The sequence below is a fragment of the Diprion similis genome, chromosome 4 (assembly GCF_021155765.1).
Source record: "Diprion similis isolate iyDipSimi1 chromosome 4, iyDipSimi1.1, whole genome shotgun sequence".
Taxonomy (NCBI): domain Eukaryota; kingdom Metazoa; phylum Arthropoda; class Insecta; order Hymenoptera; family Diprionidae; genus Diprion; species Diprion similis.
The window spans coordinates 23,843,610-23,865,197 of record NC_060108.1 but is presented as its reverse complement, the minus strand read 5'-3'; the positions used below and the strand labels follow the sequence as shown (position 1 = coordinate 23,865,197).

The window sequence follows — 21,588 nt, the reverse complement described above, 5'->3', positions numbered from 1 at the left end:
CCAACAGTAAGAATTACCGTTTCTTTGAAAAACAATTCGTATCCAGTAATTGACCAATTTCGATCGAACTTAGTCGTTAAAAAATCAAGTATTAGATGAAGGTACATCACAAGTTAGTTAAAAATATATGAATCCTTTCAGAATTGCATAATATGCGACCTAGTATCATTAAGGTTGCTATCTTTTCCATGTTTTTTTTATCTATGATAAAGATACAATTAATTGTGAACTCGCAATTTATATATTAAGCCTAAATCATCGCCTAGATCGCTTAATTAATACAGGTACAAGTTCTTAAATAGATATACGCAGTTATGTAGACCGATAAATTACTCGTTAAAATAGCGATTTCCATATGATTTCACGTCTATACGTCAAATGAAGTGAAAAATTTCCAACAAATCGAACAAATATTATACGTCTATGTATACATATACAGATACTATAATAACATCAGTAGGCATATTATATTATAGCCTTAATTATAGCTGAGGCAATGAACCAATGCCGATCAGAAATTGTAATCCAAGTCGTATTGAAGCTAACGAGTACGGAGGATATACGAGAACGAGATTATTCACGCACAACAAAAAAGTTACATATGTCGTAACAGTAGGGATGTAATATATTCAAAAATGCATTCTACTGTCCAGATATTTTCGTCCATAAGACACGCACACACAGAGGATACGCTGCTGCATTATGTTAGAAGACATCTGTGTGGTTCGCGTACAAACTATGCCTATCAATCAATCGCGGATGCGACTGCCGCATGCCGTGCCGATGAACACGTAGGCCACCATCACTTCGTCATAACTAAACTGGTCAAATGATATTTTCCATATACCCGATTCCCCGCTATTATAACATCAGGTAAATGCATGCATAACCGATCAGTTGTCCCGTAATATATATATAGATGAAAGGTAGGTAGCGGTATGCTAAACTCTGCAACGCAATATAAAATATTCAACGATTCCTCTTGCGATATCGATGCAGACGCGCAGAGAAAAGGATGCCAAATAGTCGGTAGATATCGACATATACATGTATACATATATATAAGGTATTCCGCGAATCAAAGAGCTTTATAACGGTAAACCTGCGGTTCTATCGCGCTCGCGTAATAATCGGTGCATGTATGTGCAGTTCAAAAATAGAATTTCCAGAGAGAGAAAAAAAAGGATGGGGAGAAAAAGAGAGGAGGGCTGGGGGGGGGGGGGGGGGGGGGATGGGGGTACAACTGAAATGACTCGTATGTACAAGATTTGTCGCGTTATTATCATCTACATTTCTGTTGGATGCTAAACGCGTGTCGTCGTCGTCGTCGTCGTCGTCTTACTCACCAGCTCCTGTATCCGGGTGTGCCTGGAACTGCGCCATTTGCAGCGGCTGCAGCTTCTCTTTGTTTCTTGTTCACGATGAAACTCTGGAAGTCAGAAAAAAAATGAAAACTGCAGTTTGGAATGCGGCGACTACATACGCACATTATACATATATATACAATACAACAACACAGCAGGGAATTCCTATCAAAACTCTAGACGTCTGATGTACATATATACGTATATATTTTAAACAAATTTACAAGCACTGAGCTTTTCACGTGGTTGGTTCTTATTTTTTAAATATTTTTTTTTTTTTTTTTTTTTTCAAATTGTTTCTCTTCTTATTTTACATTCCTTGTTTTGCCCTCCGCGTAATGTGTATAATCGGTGAAATGATTGCGAGGAAAAGTAGAGATGAATTTTTCTTTTATTTCATCGTACATTCGAGCGTATCGATTTAAATAAGGCCCTCCGAAATGGACGGTACAAGGCGGTATACACGATTCTTACCGCAACTTTTGCACAATAATTTATCAAGTATGGATGTGAAAAAAGATAAGATGACATGTTTACCTGCAGCCGCTGCTTGACCTCAGTCGACGCTATGGCGCTATGATCATGTTTGTCCTTTTTCCTTAGCGCTTCCAGCCTCTCCTTTTCCCTCTTCTCCCGTTGCTCCTCGAGCTGTTTTTGCTGCTCCCAAAGCTGTGGGAAAACAGAAAAATTTCGAACAATTGTTATTGCACATTTTTTCCAATCCTCGTCAATTGTCTCGAGGGGAAAGGTATTTAATTATATATATATATATATATATACATATATAACACGTGTATAAAAACAGAGATCATATTGCATTGAGAATAACGAGTAAGGTACAAGAAAATATGTTTAATAACAGACGTACGTATATAACGACTATCAGTTGTGTAAATTTGAAAAAAGTACAATGTCGATGTGGCGTTATACGCGCACAGGTAGGCAAGTGTGTAACGCGAACAATTTGATAAATCGTCGTTTATACGTAGACACGCGTTATCGACGAATCATTAAAATCATCGTACATGCGATGTCGTCATGGGCTGGTCTATAATTAGCACATCTACCGTTTAAACCTGCTATGGAGCAGGAGTAACAGGCATATAGCAGCGACAGCCGATACACAGCTGTTTAACACACCGACATCAGATCGACTGGTAATTTTCCATCAAGGCATGCATGCATACATACACATACATACATACATACAGGTACATGTACTATCTAAAATATTTATAATAAGTGAGATTCGACAAGCCGTTCTAGTCGCCCGCGTTCTCATATCTTACCGCATCTATAGAAGAAATACGTACGTATACGTATATATATACGTATATCTGTTGTCTGCTGTGTAAGTTTCGTTAATTAATAATTAGCCAAAACATCCTCCTACGTGCATAAATTGTCACACACAAATGTGTGTCATACATATATATATATATATATATATATATATATATATATAGTCTATAATATCACGATGCTCGGTAGCACGTAATAATAAAACGGGTCGGTATTAGTCAAACGAGTCTCTGTATCTCTTTTTCTCTCTCTCTCTCTCTATCCGGTTTCTTCACTCAATTTTCGCGGTAAATTTATAACGAATTACTCATCGTGACGGAAAGATTTTCACAACCCGTGTGGTCAGGCCAGTCCTGTGAGACTGGTGTGTTCGGTGCGCAAGAAAGTTGTATTATGACATTTTTAAAGCGTCAACGTTACAAAGGTTGGTTTATTGTTGGTGAGCAATGCCTGCCAAATTCCCCGGCACGTATCATTAGCATTGCAAATCTAGCGAGCATATCTCTCACCGTTACGATTTCTAATTGAGCGTAGAAAATAAAACAACCCAGCTGACATTTATTATAATATTACATATACCTATACTCTGTATACATACATACATACCTACACATATATACATTGCACACATACGTTGCACAGAAATATCGTAGCGCAGCGTATACACGGAATATTTTGAAATTTTCCTATCGTCTCTAATTCTCTCGTCGCGTATATACACACACATATATATAAATACACATATGTATAGGTCCTATATTGTATCAATCACAGGCGTAGAATTCATCCGCGTAATCTTCCCGTGGGTATAATAAGTTGGATATACACGGTAAATATATGAATGTGTACATAATACATGTATGTATGTGTATATATATATATATATTATAAATATGTATAAGTCATAGATTGTCAATCGGCAGAATTGCGCGCGTTTCGCCTCCAGGGCAATTCTCAACGAGTCAATGGCCCCCCTGCCATGCAAGGAGAGAGACCCTCTTCTATAAATACGGTGAAAGTTTATACTTACGTACACGGTGCTTGCTTATAGGGTCGGGTTCTTCGCGGTGTTCGCGCAAATCGCGAATTGCGACTAAACCCACACGCGCGCACACGCACACACGCACACACACACACATGCGTATACAGTATCTGTGCAGCGCACGTGTCGCGTATACGCAATCAATATATATATACTGTATATCGGTATATTACAATGTATTATCTCCTTGACTTCTCGTTCTATTTTCGATTCGTTTTTTTTTTTTTTTTTTTTTTGTTTTTTGTTTCTCTCTTTCTTTTTATTTCTTCTCTCAATTTTAGATTCGTGCATGACTCTTAAGGGTATATATATATATAATATAGATAGTAATCTATTTCACGAGTAAAATGTTACATAGATATAATTTATGACCAATGAATTTACGAGCATTCAACATACACGCGTACACCTACATAACGTAAGCGTATGTATAATAGTATAATAATGTATATACATACATGTGTCTAGTCTTGTAAATTATACTTTCGCGGAGTGTTCGCCAATTTTGAGTCTCCGGGCGCGTTGAAATTGGCCGAATTCATGTGAGCTAGAGGAGGTGAAGGGAGGGGGGAGGGGGGGGGGGAGATACATGCTTAATATACAGATCTGGGTTGTATATTTATGTAGGTTACGCGTGCAGAAATAGATCTCGCGTATGGGTATATTTATTAATAAAGTATAGGGTTTTAACCGTTGATAACCGAGCGACAGGGGAAACGAAAGAGCCACGCGTGCTTTCCGTGTTTTCTGTGTTTTCTGTGATTTGCTGATTTTTTCCCGCCCGCCCGTAGGTCGAACTGAAATAACAATTATTACTTGGCTGTGCAGAGAATTATTGGTTCGCACGTTTTACCCCGCTCGTGGCTAAATATATCTTGCCAAATTCGCAAAATCCGCGCGGCCCAAATCTAACATATACATACATAGGATACGTTATGTGAAACATTTCGTGAAATTATAAAAATCCGTATAATTCTACCACGAATATGCAAAAATATAGCTCTGAGAAGAATATTATCAATTAATTATAATACCCGAAATAACCAGGATTTAATTTATCTCGTTGCTAAATCCGATATAAACGTATATATAATATATAAATATATTCGTGAAATAATAACTTTCTCAACAATATTATACGACGTATACGTGTACGTGATAGTATATGTAGATGATGATGTACGAAATAAACTGGCAAACAATCCTGTACATATATATACATATATAACAATTTCAATTAGCTGTAAATCTAAGGTATATACATATATACAATTATACATACATATGTATGTACAGGTATACAAACCTATAAGTGTAATGGCGAGCGAGCCAGCTATCGCGTAATTGTGGATGGTAATTTTGAAATTGATTACACCGCGTTGAGTTGGCAAACGCAAATATGCAAACACGAGTCGTACCAGATACTCAATCAAAGTTGCAGCACTCTTAAGTCTGCAACTTGCTTCAGGAATCGCAGATGCATCCTGCATAATTAGAAGTACTTACTTACGGCCAGTTTTCACCGCGATTTTACTCGAGACTAACTGACAACGATACACTCTGAGTGTAATTTTGCCCAATATTATCCTCCGATTTTAAAAGATCATATATTCCTATATATTATTTTTTATTTTTTTTTTGTTTGTTTGTTTGTTTGTTTTCTGCATTTGTTTTTCTTTTCTTAAACATCAATGATAATCGCGACGATGCCGTGAACAACGATGATATAGGTATATTTATATATATATATATATATATATATACATACAAACACCTGTGGAGGTCAAAGTCCGACACGGAAGTATAGTAATAATGATAATAAAAAAAAACGTAGGTACGGTGTATCGAAATACCGGACGGAGGAATCGTTTGTTTATTCAGTTGAGCACGCGAATATTGAACCACACCGAGAATAACTGATGGATACAGATAAGATAAGATAAGATAAGATAAGATAAGATAAGATCGACCTCAGCCCTCAGGTTACCTACAGTCGTGACCGACTTTGAGAGTAAGATTCATCGAAGGTAACGTATTTGTGCAGCGGGGTTCCCAAAGCGAAGCTCTCTACATACACACGTTGGATAAAAGAAAAAGAAAGGAAGGAACAACCTGCGACGTAAATTGAGGTGTAACGTTGCGATGTCAGCATGTGGAAAAAAGGAAACATATAGATATTTCAATGAAAACTCGCCGCTCTTGCCAAGATAATTATCCATAAATTACCGCATCATCAATTGCAACCTGCAGACTCTATATTATAATCTGGATCCCCGCCAATTTGTCAGTGGCTAACTCATTATAACCACCGGTTCCATTTTCTGATTCTTATATATATATATACATATATACACGATACACATGTAATGATTAGAATTTATAAAGCCGTATTTCGCGTCATTCTAATCAACATATATGTACATATATATATATATATATATATATATATGTATATTATTGAGACACACACAGATTATATTTTCATGAACGACGTCAATGCACGGTATTATGTCAAACGATCTTATCAAGTCTGTGGATAATATTGAATAACAAGCCGGATGATAATCGTAAAATAATTAAAATAATCAATCTGAATAACACGGAAATACCAACACGTATTTTTATACTCTTTATCATTTTCATTTATTCTAATCAGAAATCCATAAAAATTTCGGAACCTCTTCCTTAGAAATTTTTCCACAATTCCGTATAGATTCGACAATTTCACCTGCTAATCCCCCCTCCCCCCCTCCTGCCTCTCTTCCTCTTGGCAATAATCGGTAATAACTTCAACATGTGGAAGAAAATCCCGAATCCCGTCCTGCGGTGACGTAACGCCGCTCCCTTTGACGTCAATCGTTTCCGGTTACGTGCGACACGCGCCTCTCCACAGGTTCCGTCATGCCGTCAGCTATTGACACGTCTGACTGATTAAGATTGCGAGGCGAAAAAAGAGGTAACGCACGTGTCTCTCCAACATTTGTTGTAGGTATATGCACGTATAGAACACAGCATGGCTCTTCTGATACCCTTCGACTAAATGTAAACCTCACGACAAGCCGTAAGGTACAGGTATAAGGATATAATATAGATTATATACGAAGTCGCGGTCACCGCATTGATTGAATTGCGAAAGCGAGGCAGTCTCCTCGGAAAATTCATTAGGTTACATTGCACCTAGTAGTAAAGAAAAATATTTCATCATATTATACATATATTACGTCACATTATGCAAGTGAAAAATAAAAAAAAATAAAAAAAAAAAACCAGTTTCTTGACCCGTCTTCGTTTATATGTATACATTTATACAACTACCGCAGCGACTCACATCGGTATGAAATCCCCGATGAATCTCATATTTAAAGAATATCATATACATAAGTTTAAATATAAATATAAATAGACGCTAGGTTAGATATGTAAACTTGCGCTCGATGTTTAATTCGTCGTTTCATCGGCGACTCTCAGCCTCTCTTCTCACCAAAGAATTAATAATAGATCATAGGCTTTTTTAAATCGAGACCCGAGGCCCGGAGGACTAATGATCGATGATGGTAGACATGTACATATACAATATACATGTTTAAGTAAGTATAGAGAGAGGGAGAGGGAGGGAGGGAGAGAGAGAGAGAGAGAGAGAGAGAGAGAGAGAGAGAGAGAGAGAGAGAGAGAGAAAGAAGAGGAGCGGCCAGTGTTTCGCGTTTTATTATACTCCCAGGGTGGTGGTTTTATACATACACGTTTTGCCATAGATCGAATAGGTTAGGTTCAAAGCCTCGCGGGCCACAGGGTCTATAAATACTTGATGTTAGAGTAAAAGCATACGGGTTGACCGCGATTCACTAACTTCCGCTCCGGGGGTCAGACGTGCCCGGAATCGCAAACTGCACGAACGGATCTCAACATTTCACCACCGAATCGTCGAAATATTTTCACCACCAGTTCCCCGCTCTCTTTCAACGATGAGTTTCAAAAAATGGTCGAAACACGAGCGCTAATTTCCCTCACTTGGGAAAAAATCAAGAATTTAAGCTAACGCGATCAAATTATCTCGTAATCGAAGTCATTGTCCAGGTATAAACTAGCCATTATAAAAATCAGACCGAAATATTTTCTGCGGATTACAATTCACCTATATAGATATACGTATTGAGGTATAACAAAATTGACATTCAGATTCATAGTAAAAAATTATTCAAAAATGGATGATCATAGTAAATTATTATAGAGTAATTTGAGTCATTTCAAAACAGTGACAAATACTGAGAAAAATGACTGACTATATATGAAGCCACTTAACAAAGTCAACTTGAAGGTATGATCGAGGTAATTAGGTGCACTATTCCGGTATTCGTTAACAGAGTCTTATAGTTATTATTACTGAGGTTAACAGTGTATTACAGAATCAATAAATCGTTCATACACTCGTGATGCGTTCTTTGTATCAATGTATTCAATTCACCTTCTACAGCTTGGCTCTAGCTCTATTAGAGGTCGACAGACAAGTGAAAAGAATCATTTCGCGCAGTCTCTGTACTCCGTATAGACTTGCCGCGATATACTCGTATTACAGGTCTGTAGAGAGAAAATAGGGGGAGAAAAAATGCACAAGTCTAGGAGTCCGCGATTTCTTCCCGGGTACAAAACCGCGAGCAAAGAACGTGACACAAAAGAACCGTATGACAAAAGCGAGATACCGAAGGCGGTGTTATTTTTAGAATGGTAAATAAAAAAGTTAACAAGTCTTCAAAGGTCGCTCGTTGACTCATTCTTTGCCAGTTTGGTAATAATAATATAATTTCACGACGACGCGACGATCCTCATCAGATTCGCATTTCTTATTTCTTTTATAATAAACAACCGACGATGTTGATATTATTATTAATATTGTTGTTGTTGTTGTTGTTTTTGTTGTTATCATTATTACACAAACTCACAAATCTACGTGTATTATAGGTACATACATAACATATGGAATTCTTGCGAAACGTCAGACTTGCACGCGTTACTCTTGTATCTTAATTTTATAACGATTGTAAATTCGTACTTTTTTCTTACCCTAAGTTGGTGCATTTGCTGCTCGTGGAGTTGGGCTAGCTGACGTTCCTGAGCGTGGTACTGTTGCCGTAGGATCTGCTGCTGGAGCTGATGATGCTGCTGTAGCTGGAAAAAAACCCAGACACCTCAAGGGAAAGTTCTGACAATCATCCCTGCAGTTTAATGTGTCCAACTTAGTTTCATAAGTCTAACAAAATACGACAAACCGCGCTATCGAAGGGTCGAAGAACCACGCGATTGATGAAAAAAAGAAAGACAAAAAAAAAACGCGAGTAGATTTGAATATCTTTTTTTATTTCTAGCAACCCCAAGTAAGACGCGAGTATAATAAAAGCATAAAGACACGGCCAGTTCTGATCTAGGCGTGTAAATTCGGCAAAACTGTTAGCTGTTAGAAGTGGATAATTAATTATTATATCATTATTGAACAGCGGAATAAATCCGTCTTGCAGCGTTTAACTCGTATTTGTATGATTATACTAAACCCGAGACTAAATCCTACGATATGGGGTTGATAATACGGTGGCAATCGAATGATATCTATACTAATAAAAACAAGGTTGATCAAAGAATCCGTGTATTGTACTATATCATGTATAATACGTGTGACTAGCGTATTGAAAAATTATTATTACTATTGTTATTGATATTATTTTTTGTTTCTGTCGCAGAAGACACTAAATCGTGAAGTGTATACCATATACAGGGTGTCCCAGACAGATAAACAGATAAATATTCTCGATTTAACGATCAAAATTTTTTTTTTATTTATTTCAACAGTTATATAAGAATAATAAGAAGTCCCCATGTAACAAATATCAAGTCACTCTTCTCACGGACGCGTGTCAAATAGAAGAAGAAGACTGACTGATTAAATGCTGTCGCTGCACTCGCAATATCACGTATAATGTTTACTGCACATAGTGGCTTGCAGGCCGCGGAAGTGTCCAATTGGTTAAACCATTTTTGTACCCACGTGGACCAGGGACTCATCTCTCGCCCACACACTTCCCTTGCTGGAAAGAAAATATGCACGGCATCGCTGAGAATTCAGAACTCGCCACGGCTGCGTATGAACGAGGGGGGGGGGGGGGGGGGGGGAACTATATATGACATTTGGCATAGTATTATTATTTACGTATATTATATATATAAATATATATACAATGCGACATTACGGTAATTTGAATTCCAAGTAAGACAACCGCTTTCTTCGTCAGCGATAGAATAATTTCCTTGAATTTTAATCCGGAGTTCTTGAGTTCACGAATTTATTTGAGGAGAAAAAAAATAATAAAGTAGAAAAACAAAATGCTTGAATAATAAATCTGCAGCGTATAACGTGCTCGGTATATTATCATTCTTCTTGTTTCTTTACTTGAATTTGTAATGGAAATTCAGCAAAAGGTTCCATCGGTAAAAGAAAAAACTATTATCCACAGGCTGTCGTTTATGTACATGAATTGTCAACAGCGTATGTCTTAGGTAGAGATATTATATTAATAGTTCGAATTCCTCGGAATGATTTGGTTTCATCGCGATAAAACGCGGTCAAACCTCCGACATGACGATGAAGACGAAAATAGTTGTTGGTCGATTTTCAATCGTCATCTATATAGCCTGTAGCTATACGTGTAGCATAAGGGGGAAAAAAAGAGAAATATATATTTATACATATATTTTTGTACAACGCAATACAATTCGTGGAAAAAAGGAAAGTACACCACCTATCGATGCGTAAAATCTATAAATAACCATCGTGACGAATCATTGCCGATAGATTAAACAGACTGACGTTCTATGATTCATCTACAGAGCAACGTAAGGAATTCGATTTTATCGGTTGGAAAAGACAAGATTTGAAAAAAATTTAAAAAAAAAAAAAATGCATGCACGTAACCTAAAAATACGACTGCATATAGTAATATGTAAAGTAAAGTATGTAGAAGTAAAGCGACGCGAAGCCTTGACAACCGCGGCCATGACTCGCCCCGCTTTTTTGTCAATTCGTAAACCGACCAATTGTGTCGAGTAGACAATAGGTTGTCTGCAGGCGCGTATTTCACGGTTTGAAAATGTCAAAAATTGGCAAATCACGTCAAGAATAATAAAAATAACCCTCCAAATATTTAATACCTTTACTCGTGGTTAGGATTTATCGATGCAGGTATATCGTGAGACGGAACGATAGGAAAATATGTTTCATCGGAAATTCCATTTGGTAATAACACGTAAAGTCGCTGTCTTGTATTCGTTTTGCGAATCGTTTAAATCCCGCCTTAATGGCACCGGTGCGGCGGCGTCAAAAACCATAACCTATATTTTGTCAGAAATCTTTGCGAATGCTTGTGAAAAGGGGAAAATTTTAGAAATAAAAAACGGTAAAAGTAAATTTCCTTATATAACGGACATTCCGAGTGGCCCGATATTTTACTAAACGCGTTTCTTGAAAATCGGCTTTCAAAAAAGGAAGAAACAAATCGGGTTTATCCAGCGTAAACCGCATCCGACTTTATCGCTATCGAGATGAATATCTCAGACTATCCAAAACCGCAAACGGTCTTCGCCCAGCTTCATCCTGTAAATCCAGAATCCGGTAGCTCCTGCGGGAATAGCTGGCGTGGATTTTTAACCAGAGCAACACTGCTGGCCGTTGGTTTAGGCGGTTACTTTTTCTTGGCGAAAAAAATCGACTTCGCCGATAACGGTAGACGGTTTTTCTACGCCTTGAGAAGATACTTTCCCAACGATTCGACAGCTGCGGTAACTGACGAAGCGTCGAAAGAAAGCATAAGGTGCCTCGGTAGAAAAAATCATACCAGGTAAAAATTTTTATACATATAATTACAAAATTAGCACCCAAACTACAATCTTCTGATGTGGAGCGTTCAAATTTCCAAGATATGAGAAGAAGACTATCGAAAATTGAAATTTTGTAAAATACCTTGAACGCCTGATAAGACTTTCATAGAATTAATAAGGATAAAAGTAAAAGACTTTTTTCTATTTCAAAAAAAATTCCCGAATGTGTATGTGTGTGTGTGTGTGTCTGGCCGTCACCCATGACTGCTGCTTTTTCAACTTGATTCGTGCGTGACGGTAGATTGAGTTTGAAAATAAAATAAAACCACAAAAAGGAAAAAAACACTAACGCCTATTAATAATTTAAACGATCAATTTCGCCTGCCTTGGTCGATCAGCACCTCGTACAACGGAGTCGAGGTCTGCCCAGTCTGTTTGGGAAATCCAAAAACCGGAGTACGAGCATCCTGCGGTCACTTTTTGTGCGCCAAGTGTTTGGCCAAATACTGCGAGGTGCGTCGAACGAAATCGCCACCTTGTCCGATGTGCAGAGCCCCCTTGAGTTCCGTAACCCTCGCCTCGGATGAGGTAAAAAAAAAATCATCATCCCCATCCATCCTCGTGATTATATAATTAATTTCACCGTACACGAAGAGAAGAAGAAGAGAAGATTTTACTCAAAACTGCAGGAAAATATTCTCACATCAGGTTTTTTGGTAAAATATATTTCGTAAGAGGCAGAATTTACTGTAAAATCAGTGAAACCCATTTTTTTCCGAATAAAATCTGTCACATCTATGTAATTAAAAATATCGTTGAAATCGGTATTTTTTTTTTTTTTTTTTTTTTTTTACCAAAAACTCTGATGCATCCCTTTTTTCCTGAAGTTATGAGTAAAATCTGCTCTCTTTTTCTCTCTCTCTCTCTCTCTCTCTCTCTCTCCGGGTAGAAGTTTAATCGGTGTAACAAAGATGTAAAATCTACAATAATTAAGCGACGTGTTTTCACAGCGAAAACTTCGGATTTATTTCTGTTATCTTCTTTATCACACGCATACCTATATACCCACGACATTTATACTTAAGTATATGCTTCAGTATAATTTTACACGTCTGTAATTTAAAGTTTTGTCAACTCCTGTCTAACCTTGCAGGCGAGCATGGAAGGTCAAGAACTTCCGGTCTTGACGGAATTAGAAGTGGCCGATTTAATCGGGGATTGGGCTCAAGATTACGACGGGCGGCATAACGCAGATCAGGATGACTCGGTAGACGCGGATTATACGAACGAACGTGACGCCGGATTCCGAAACTTTTGCTGCGAATTCGCGAACTGGTGGGAGGGACATTTATCCTACAGAAATTTCATCCTCTGGATATTTCTCGTTCTCGCATTCATCGCTGCAAAGTTTCAGGTTATTTATTTGTACGCGCGAAAAAAATACATACATCGAAATCGGAAAAGGAAAAGGAGGAATTATTTTCAACTCGACTGTATTTCTCGAATTTCTTTAATAAACATTAGGAAAGAAATGATTTCTGCGAATTTATATCTTACCATATTTTAGTAATAATAAAAAAAATATCCAAAAGAATCTACTGATTGATCTGTTCCAGGTACTGCCTTGGGGCGAATGGATCATATACGGATCGATGTTGGACTTTATAATGGCATTGGCCATAATGCCGGCAATTTACATTTGGTGTATGTATCGAGTGCGAGCTTGGACGATGAGATATGAATGAATCCGTATAAACCTCTCACAGTCACACGCGCAATATGTTGTATACCTATAACTACACCTACACCTACATACGTGTATCTAATACGCTTTGAAACGTGAAGAGTTTCATTTTATAGTTATTTTCATTTTATTTTTTACATACGTTTTTTGTCTCCTTTCTTCTCGTGTTTCTTTTATTTTATTCCAGCCACTTTATATATTATGCATCTAATTTTTAAAAAGCTAAATTCTCTTCTCTCAAGAATCAAGATTTTAACTCCCACGGATATTTGATCGCACTGTTTATTCACTCGACAATATTTGGTATATTGGACGTGCGAATAAATAAATTATATAAAAAGTTTGGCATTGAATTTATTTATCCCTATAACAATGCTGTTACTGTAGGTATCCGAGGACAACGTGACGCGACTACCTATATATAACGTGTAAAACATACGCACCATGTTATACATAAATATGTGGACACACGCAGTTGCGAAATTTTAAAGAATTTCATACCATGCACTATGAATGTATAAATATTTGTAGCTACCGTATAAATATTTGATATGTAAATTTAACGAGGTTTTGTTCTCATAACCATCAATGAGAGACAGGAAAAATTTATAGATATACAAAAATGAATAATTAAAAACGCAGAGAGAGAGAGAGAAAGAGAGAGAGAGACGGGAATATTTTTTTTCAACATCGACAACGAGCCGATTGATTAAATAATACGTCTGTATTATAAAAATTGCAAGACTGCCAGTGACAATATCTCTTGAATATATAGTTATTTATATCGTACAACGCCGCACGCACGTGCGGCCAACGATTGCAAAATTCGCGGACGTCTCTAAGGTTTGCGAAATTCTGTCATAACCTTCTAAAAACGCCTCGGTTATTAAAACAGGTATCACATATGTATATATACAACGAATAATTTAGGATAAAGGTACCAAACTTCGCGTAACGTAAAACGTACAACAAGTCGTACAAATGAAAAAAAAAATAAAAAATTCAAGACACTTTAGAGAAGGAAAAAAACCCTGAAAACTTATTGCCGGAAATTGAAGAGCACGAGGAATAAAGGCTGAAAAATAATCATTGACGAGTATAGGAAAAGATCCTTATCCTCCGATCTACTCAACATATTGGTCAAGCTATACGTACATGTACACACATGTACAACAATTCGTAAAAAAAAAAAAAAAACTCATGATTTTCTATGGGTATTTATTTATTTATTTCTTTATTTTATTTTATTTTTATTTTTTTCTCAGGGAGGGGGAGAAAAATAATTTTTTATATATTATCGCAGATATAATAAGATTCTTATTTACAGATACGTATATAATATATGTATATATATATATATATATATATGTATATTATATTTGTACGCGCGAAAATAAGAAGAATTCTCCCTACTCAAATAAACATAACACGGATAAAACGTGAACGAGAATTTGTTACAATCGTCATTTCGCGCGTCGATACGTCCGGGGAAAATTTTTGCGTCCGACCTAAACAGCGCGTAAAAAACTGTACATCAATTATTCGGTAAACACGCGAATAAGCGATAAGAAATTATACTTGTATATATATATATATATATACACACACACACGTATCCCGTGTCCGCATAATACGCGTGTGATATATCCTCATATATATTATATATCCAGAGCCGTAATATTCAGGGTCAGATTAGTACGGAAATAACCGGCGAGCTGACACGCAGAAAGCTTATCGAACTGTGCTCGTGCATTATCGAAATTCTCTATACATGTGTGTGTGTGTGTGTATATGTATATATATATATAATATAAAGATGTGTATATATATATATAACTATGACTGTTATATTAACAACGTTATACGTATATATGACATATGTACGTATATGTCAGCACGCATCGGAGTAGATTCCACGCGGTCGATTATAATTATAACTACGTCTCGTGTGTTTCGTTCCTATATCATGCAAATTCGTATATTTGATTGTGAGTCTAATCAGTCACTAATCAGACGTGTTTTGGTAAGTTACTCGAAAACATGCATGCACGCACATATACCTACATATACATACAAGTATAGAATAAATGTGTGTATAAATAGCGCAGCAGTATCGTAGACGTAGACGACAAACGGATCTCTGAATGCCACAAATATACGTAAGAGAATGATAGAATCAACATTTATAACGTCGGTGGTCAAGAAATAAGAAGAAGACCCGTACATCGTCAATTAGCACCGTTCGACTCGTGTTTATCGATTTCGCGAGGGAATAAGAAAAATATGGTAAAAATAAGAGAAGAAGAGAAAAAAAATTGAAGAAAACAAACAAACACATCGTCACGGATGTGTGTGTATCGAAATATTCCGCTCCTTTCTGACGCAGGGAATCCGCTCTCTGCGATTGGAATGAAGTTTAGAAATAACCGTACACACAGTCATATATATACATATAATGCGTATCATTTTTTTTTTTTTTTTTCTTTCTTTTTTTGCCACGATTTTTCAGCATCGTGCAGTGCGTTCGAGAGTTGAAACAACGACCCGCGATCTTATGTCATATTATTTCCTTGCATACTTGTGTACAGGTATGCAACGTTTGATAAGACACGTACGGTACCTACGTGCGGCTGAAGAAGAATAGAAAAGAAAAGAAAAAAAGAAAAAAAAAGACAAGAAATAATCAATAAAAGAAATAACCGCCGAGTTATAATTAAAGGCTGTGGTCCGAGAATTTGAAAGAAGTGTGTAGGTATATTTAACAAACCCCGATAAGAGTAATAATTATTTTTAACCGTGTTATCGGCTTGCGTTCGTCTGTACGCGTGTTCTTTTCTTTCAGCCTTGTGATTCATTGAAAGATTGTTTATTTTCATTTTACATTGTATATTGCGTATAAATGAATACGCGGTTAATAAAAATAAAAAAATAAACACACACACACACACACACACACACACACGTATCTTCACGCGCCCAAAAGCCAAGATGTGCATAGTTAATTACATCTTTTCAACGCATCGTACGTGCATTTCCATGTAATTATTTAAGCTCGCATATATAATATGCAATATACGATATATATAGATATGCATAAGTACGTATAGGTATAATATATGGATATTTAACACACGTGTCGATATTCATAGCAATAGGTGAACAATAAGTTCTATATATAGAGACAGCCACGGAATTCATTTCATTAATGAGGTCACTCTAACGATAAGATAAGAATTGTCAGACCTCGGTGCACGTAAAGATTTCTATATAACACACGTTCGCGTCGCTTCGACCGAATCTATAAACGTAGTAACACGTCTAAAATATATTCACGCACAAGTTTAAAATACAAATGTATAATGTTATATAGACGCCACGTACAATCGATCGTGAATCGTATTGATTGTAAAAATAAAATTTGAAAAGAGAATTGAAAAGATATCGCTGCAAAATTTCATCAATTTGTATTCCAACGGTTATCGATGATGTAAGAAGAATCAAAAATACGCTATACTTAGAACCGTGTGATAAATGTTCACTCAGTCGTTGCCTCGTCGTGATAATTAATTAAACTTTGCTTGCAAAACGCGCAGGCGAAACTAATCGGCATTCGAAACGAGACTGCGAGCGCGTTGTGAAAAAAGAGAATGAAAAATGAGAAATGGAAAAAAAATTACACTTCCAAATGTACAGATTGGCTCGATCGAAAACTTGTATTACACACATGTTATAATGTTTAATATGCGTGTAGTTTCGCAATACGCGTCATTATAAATACACGGACATACATTGAATATAATAATGAATTCCGCGAATGAAAATGACAACCTGATCGGCTGAATTATATCTACAACTGCGACTAAAAGGTGGATCGAGGAAAAGAAGAAAAGAATAAAGAAGTGAGAGAAAGATTCGATTAAGGTTGCCTTACGCAAAATAATAACATTATTGCCGCACAGACCTGTACGTATAAAATAATATTGTTTTGTTTCGGGAAGAAATAATTTTCAATTTTCCACCGTGGCAATCTCTAAAAATCTTGTTTAGGTCAAAAGAAAGATTCTGAGGAAGGATCTAGATCTCTTCACATTCTTTTGAATTTGTTAAGACAAACACGTTGCGGCACTTCAACTATTATTTCTTTCATGACATATGTATTCAACCCAAAGATCACGATCCATAAGACAACGATATATCAACCGGGAATCTTATTCTTCCAAGTAAAAAGTTTCTTATTGAATTATAAGTGTTTCATGAGATTGAATTAACAATGAAAAGATCGTCAGACACACTTCTTAGACATGAATTGGATACCTAACTTGATATTACAAGTCTGGATCTTCTTAGTGACGTAAATTGATATAACGATTGATGTAAGCAATAAATAAAACATTTCTCTTCACGATTCTCCATAAATTTGAAAAAATTGTATAAAATTGAAAAATCAACCGAGCGTGATCTTTTACATAACGTAGAACGCTCTGTATATTCCTTCCTCATATTCCTTCGTTCGAATTCTTATGGTGCAGTTTACACGAAACCAAATGAAATAATTCCTTCCATAAAAGATTTCCCAACATCAAACGATCGTTTATTTCTACGAACATTGCATAACGACGGTAAAAAATTATGTCAACTTCTGGAAAATATTAATGAGACTGTATTTGTTTACGGTTTCTTTTTCTGTTTAAATCCCCCCCCCCCCCCCCCCCCCCCCCCGTTTCCATTTTATTTTATTAACAACAACGGCGAATATTACGAAGAAAAAAAACCTTCTTAGTGACAGAAAGTTACATGATTACTCTCCACATAACATTCGATACCTATAAATGATTAGACTACTCAGAACTGAGATTTTACGACCGCAGTGAAAAATTGCAAGCGAGTACAATCATAGAACTCAAAAAAAAAAAAAGAAGAAAGAAAAAAAGTGTTTCAATTTAACGAATCAAATTGCATAATTATTACAATCCGCATAACATATGATCGATCGAGTGATACGCGTTTTCTTCTAACTTTCTTGATTTTTTCCTTCCATCCTATTATTGTTCGGTAAAATAAATTTTTATTTAAAGAGAGAAGCAAAGGGCTCCACATTACCTGAAGTATCTTCTGCTGAAGCGCGTGTCCGTGAAGGGCCGCCGAGTCAGGAGCAGCCGCGTGGAAAGCCCCGGAAGTAACGGTGGTAGTCGTAGTTCCGGCCGATGCTAGATCCCTAGGCCTCGACATTGGGGCCCCCGGCGTGTCCCTGGCCATGTCTACACATACGATACACATTTCCGGTAAGGTTGATGGCATTAGGCGGAGCGAAGGGTTCGATACGTAGGGACTGAAGGCCGAGGGATGCTCGACGGACATCATCCTCATCTTCATCGAAACGATCGTCGATTACCGATTGTTCTTCTTTTAGATTTTGCTTTTCTTGTTGTTACTATTATTGTTATTGTTATTGTTATTATTATTACTATTGTTTGCTAACGAGGTCGTAGTCCGAACGCGAGATTTGTTTTAACTATTCTTCACTGTATCTTTTTCTCCCCTTGTTTTATAGATTTTCAAAATACATATTATAGTTTTTTGCTCTCTCTCTCTCCCTCTGCATCGATTACACCCACGATTATACGGCAGAAAAAATGGCAAAGTGTGGGCGAGCAGACTGGCAGTGTCAAGTCTCTCTCTTTCTCTCTCTCTCTCTCTGTCGATGAAACGACGACGACAACGACGACGACGACACTGTGTCACTAGCAAAATTAGACTCGTCTAAATTTAAAATACACAGTATTTGCGTAAAAGACAGCGTGTATTACACAGGCATAATATGATCATTATATATACAAAATCGAAAATGTGTAGGTAGACAGGCAGTCTACGTCTCGTGACGTGTGCCGTGTTTAAATTTAAGAATACCGATACACCTTGGCAACTGAAAAATTGTTTTTCTTTATTTTGTTCTTCTTTTCAAAAAAAAAACAAAAAACACTTCCGCGGAATAAAGTCAATCTTCTCTCACGTTAGATTTCATATTCATATTATTACTATTATTGTTATAATTTCTTTTCACCAGCACTACCACCACTCAACTTTTTCTCTGATACTCCGACCAACTTTGTCAACTTGTATATATATATATATATATATATATATATATATTTATGCATAAATAACGTCAAGGTAGAACGTTTCAAGTTTGATAAATTAAAACTGCGAGAAGATCCCGCGTCGATTACCGCGCACTGTGAATTTTATTCCGTCCTCTTTTTTCGCGCTGGTAGTTAGTTTTTTTTTTTTTTTTCCCCTCCCCCCGCAAGTTTGTTGAATATTCGCTTCAGAGGCGAGACGAATTTCTAATTTTAGAAGGTGGCACGCGAAATAAGCTGCGCACAAAAATTACTTTATAATTCACGATTCGCGATCCCGATTTCTATACTCGCCGATTGAAATACCACCGTGTAACTGCAGTCACGATATAATATATCGAAATAACATATCGCTCGCTTTCTCTTTTCGAATATAATAACACAGTTTGTATATCGGCGATACGATCGTTTCCATGCACCCACAGTAGCAGTAGCAGTAGCAGTAGCAGCAGCAGCAGCAGCAGCGTTAAACAATTGCGTAAAAAACGACAATATCAAAAGATATTTGTTATTCCTCTTTACTTTATTATCCTGTCTGTTATCTTTCTCGTCTTTCCCAGCAGCGATCAAGTACGATGAAAACATGAATAATCCATACACGATCGTTAGCAAATTTCCTCGTCGCCGCAGGGTTTTCCTTTTTTTTTTTCCTTCCCTCTTTTTTGTCAAACTTTATTACAATGAAAAAAAAAAAAACGTTACATATTAATTAATTAATCCGTGTATCATTTAAACCGCAAGTATTCGCGCGGAGCGATCTCGATCGCGACTGAGAATTCCTGCGCACTTACGATGATATCGATAATACCAACATCGCAAGTGAAACACCACTGTCAGTGTTCGTTGTTGGTTGGCTGGTTTGCACTACGCGAATTGGTGGGGAAAATAAAGGGGGAGGGGGAAAAATGGTGGCTTCAAGAGGGGGGGGGGGAGGAAGAGAGAGAGAGAGAGAGAGAGAGAGAGAACACGTGACGTCGTCTCCAACGCGAAATAAATCTACATATCTTAACGAGCATTTATATTTATAGATAAACGTACCAGGTTGTGTGTGTGTGTGTGTGTGTGTATGTACGTATTTATGTATGTATGCATACACATATAATACAATATATGTATACCATTCAAGCGTAGACACTTGTTTAAATACACGAGCAAAGGTTACTAGTATGCAGGTATGTATACCATCTACGAACGCCTCTTTACGTGTAATCTCTGCACCGTGAGCAACGAATGTAATTGCGATATTATAATCCTAAATATGTGTTGTCCGTTTTGTAGTGACTTAGCGTGCAAATATACAAAATTCAATATTAAGTTCAATCAATTTAAACGTGATTTTTATAATCCACGTACAAGTTCCGGTAAATTCTAAATTTCAATGAATACATAATATGAAAATAGATTTTCTTCTATTACTAATTTAGCAGAGCATACAATAATGTGTAAAAAAATTTCCATGCGATTATTATTACTATTATTATAATATACCCTTCTACCCAAAACGTCCGCGATTTTATAATACGTATTCAGATTATCCGATTATCTTATTTAAACATGATACGTCGGTAATATATATATATATATAATATACATTTGCAAAAATATTCTCGGATTGTATTTTTTTCTTTTGTTTTTTCAATCAAATTCTTGCTCATTTTCAAATTCACGACACAAATTCGATCATCTATATATATACACACACACACACACACCCATAAATAATTACGTACAAATACAGAGGCATACAAACACGTGTAAAAGTATAATAATAAAACGGTGGCAGTGAACCGGGAAGGAAATTTTATTTAGATGAAGTGCATATATACATAATATCACGTGTGTGTATATGTATACATGTATACACGTGTAAGAATACGTAAGTAAAATACGTGCAGATATTAGGCGCTGTATATGCAAACGTTACACATGTGCCTACGTGTAATAAGTGTGTGTGTGTATGTATGTATGTATGTGTATAAATATATATATGTGTGTGTGTGTGTGTGTGTGTGTGTGTGTGTGTGTGTGTGTGTGTGTGTGTGTGTGTGTGTGTGCATGAAGAGACGAAGTGAACTTTATACTCGCGACATACGTACGTGTTTGCATATTATGTATATACATATTTGTCCTTATCTGGGT

At 36.6% G+C, this 21,588-nt stretch overlaps 1 protein-coding gene across 8 annotated transcripts in view; it reads right to left on the bottom strand.

Moving 5' to 3' along the window:
• LOC124405654 (histone deacetylase 4) overlaps positions 1 to 21,588 on the bottom strand; it is a 104,958-nt gene that overhangs the window by 8,998 nt on the left and 74,372 nt on the right. For 4 of the 8 annotated variants that reach the window (XM_046880730.1, XM_046880731.1, XM_046880734.1 and 1 more), the window contains 4 exons: positions 18,413 to 18,570; positions 8,767 to 8,871; positions 1,902 to 2,033; positions 1,347 to 1,429 (listed from right to left, as the gene is read on the bottom strand). In XM_046880730.1, the coding sequence (XP_046736686.1) occupies positions 1,347 to 1,429; positions 1,902 to 2,033; positions 8,767 to 8,871; positions 18,413 to 18,570 (478 nt within the window). The remainder of the gene's footprint in view (positions 1 to 1,346; positions 1,430 to 1,901; positions 2,034 to 8,766; positions 8,872 to 18,412; positions 18,571 to 21,588) is intronic. The other 4 variants (XM_046880732.1, XM_046880733.1, XM_046880736.1 and 1 more) reach the window with 4 other exon arrangements.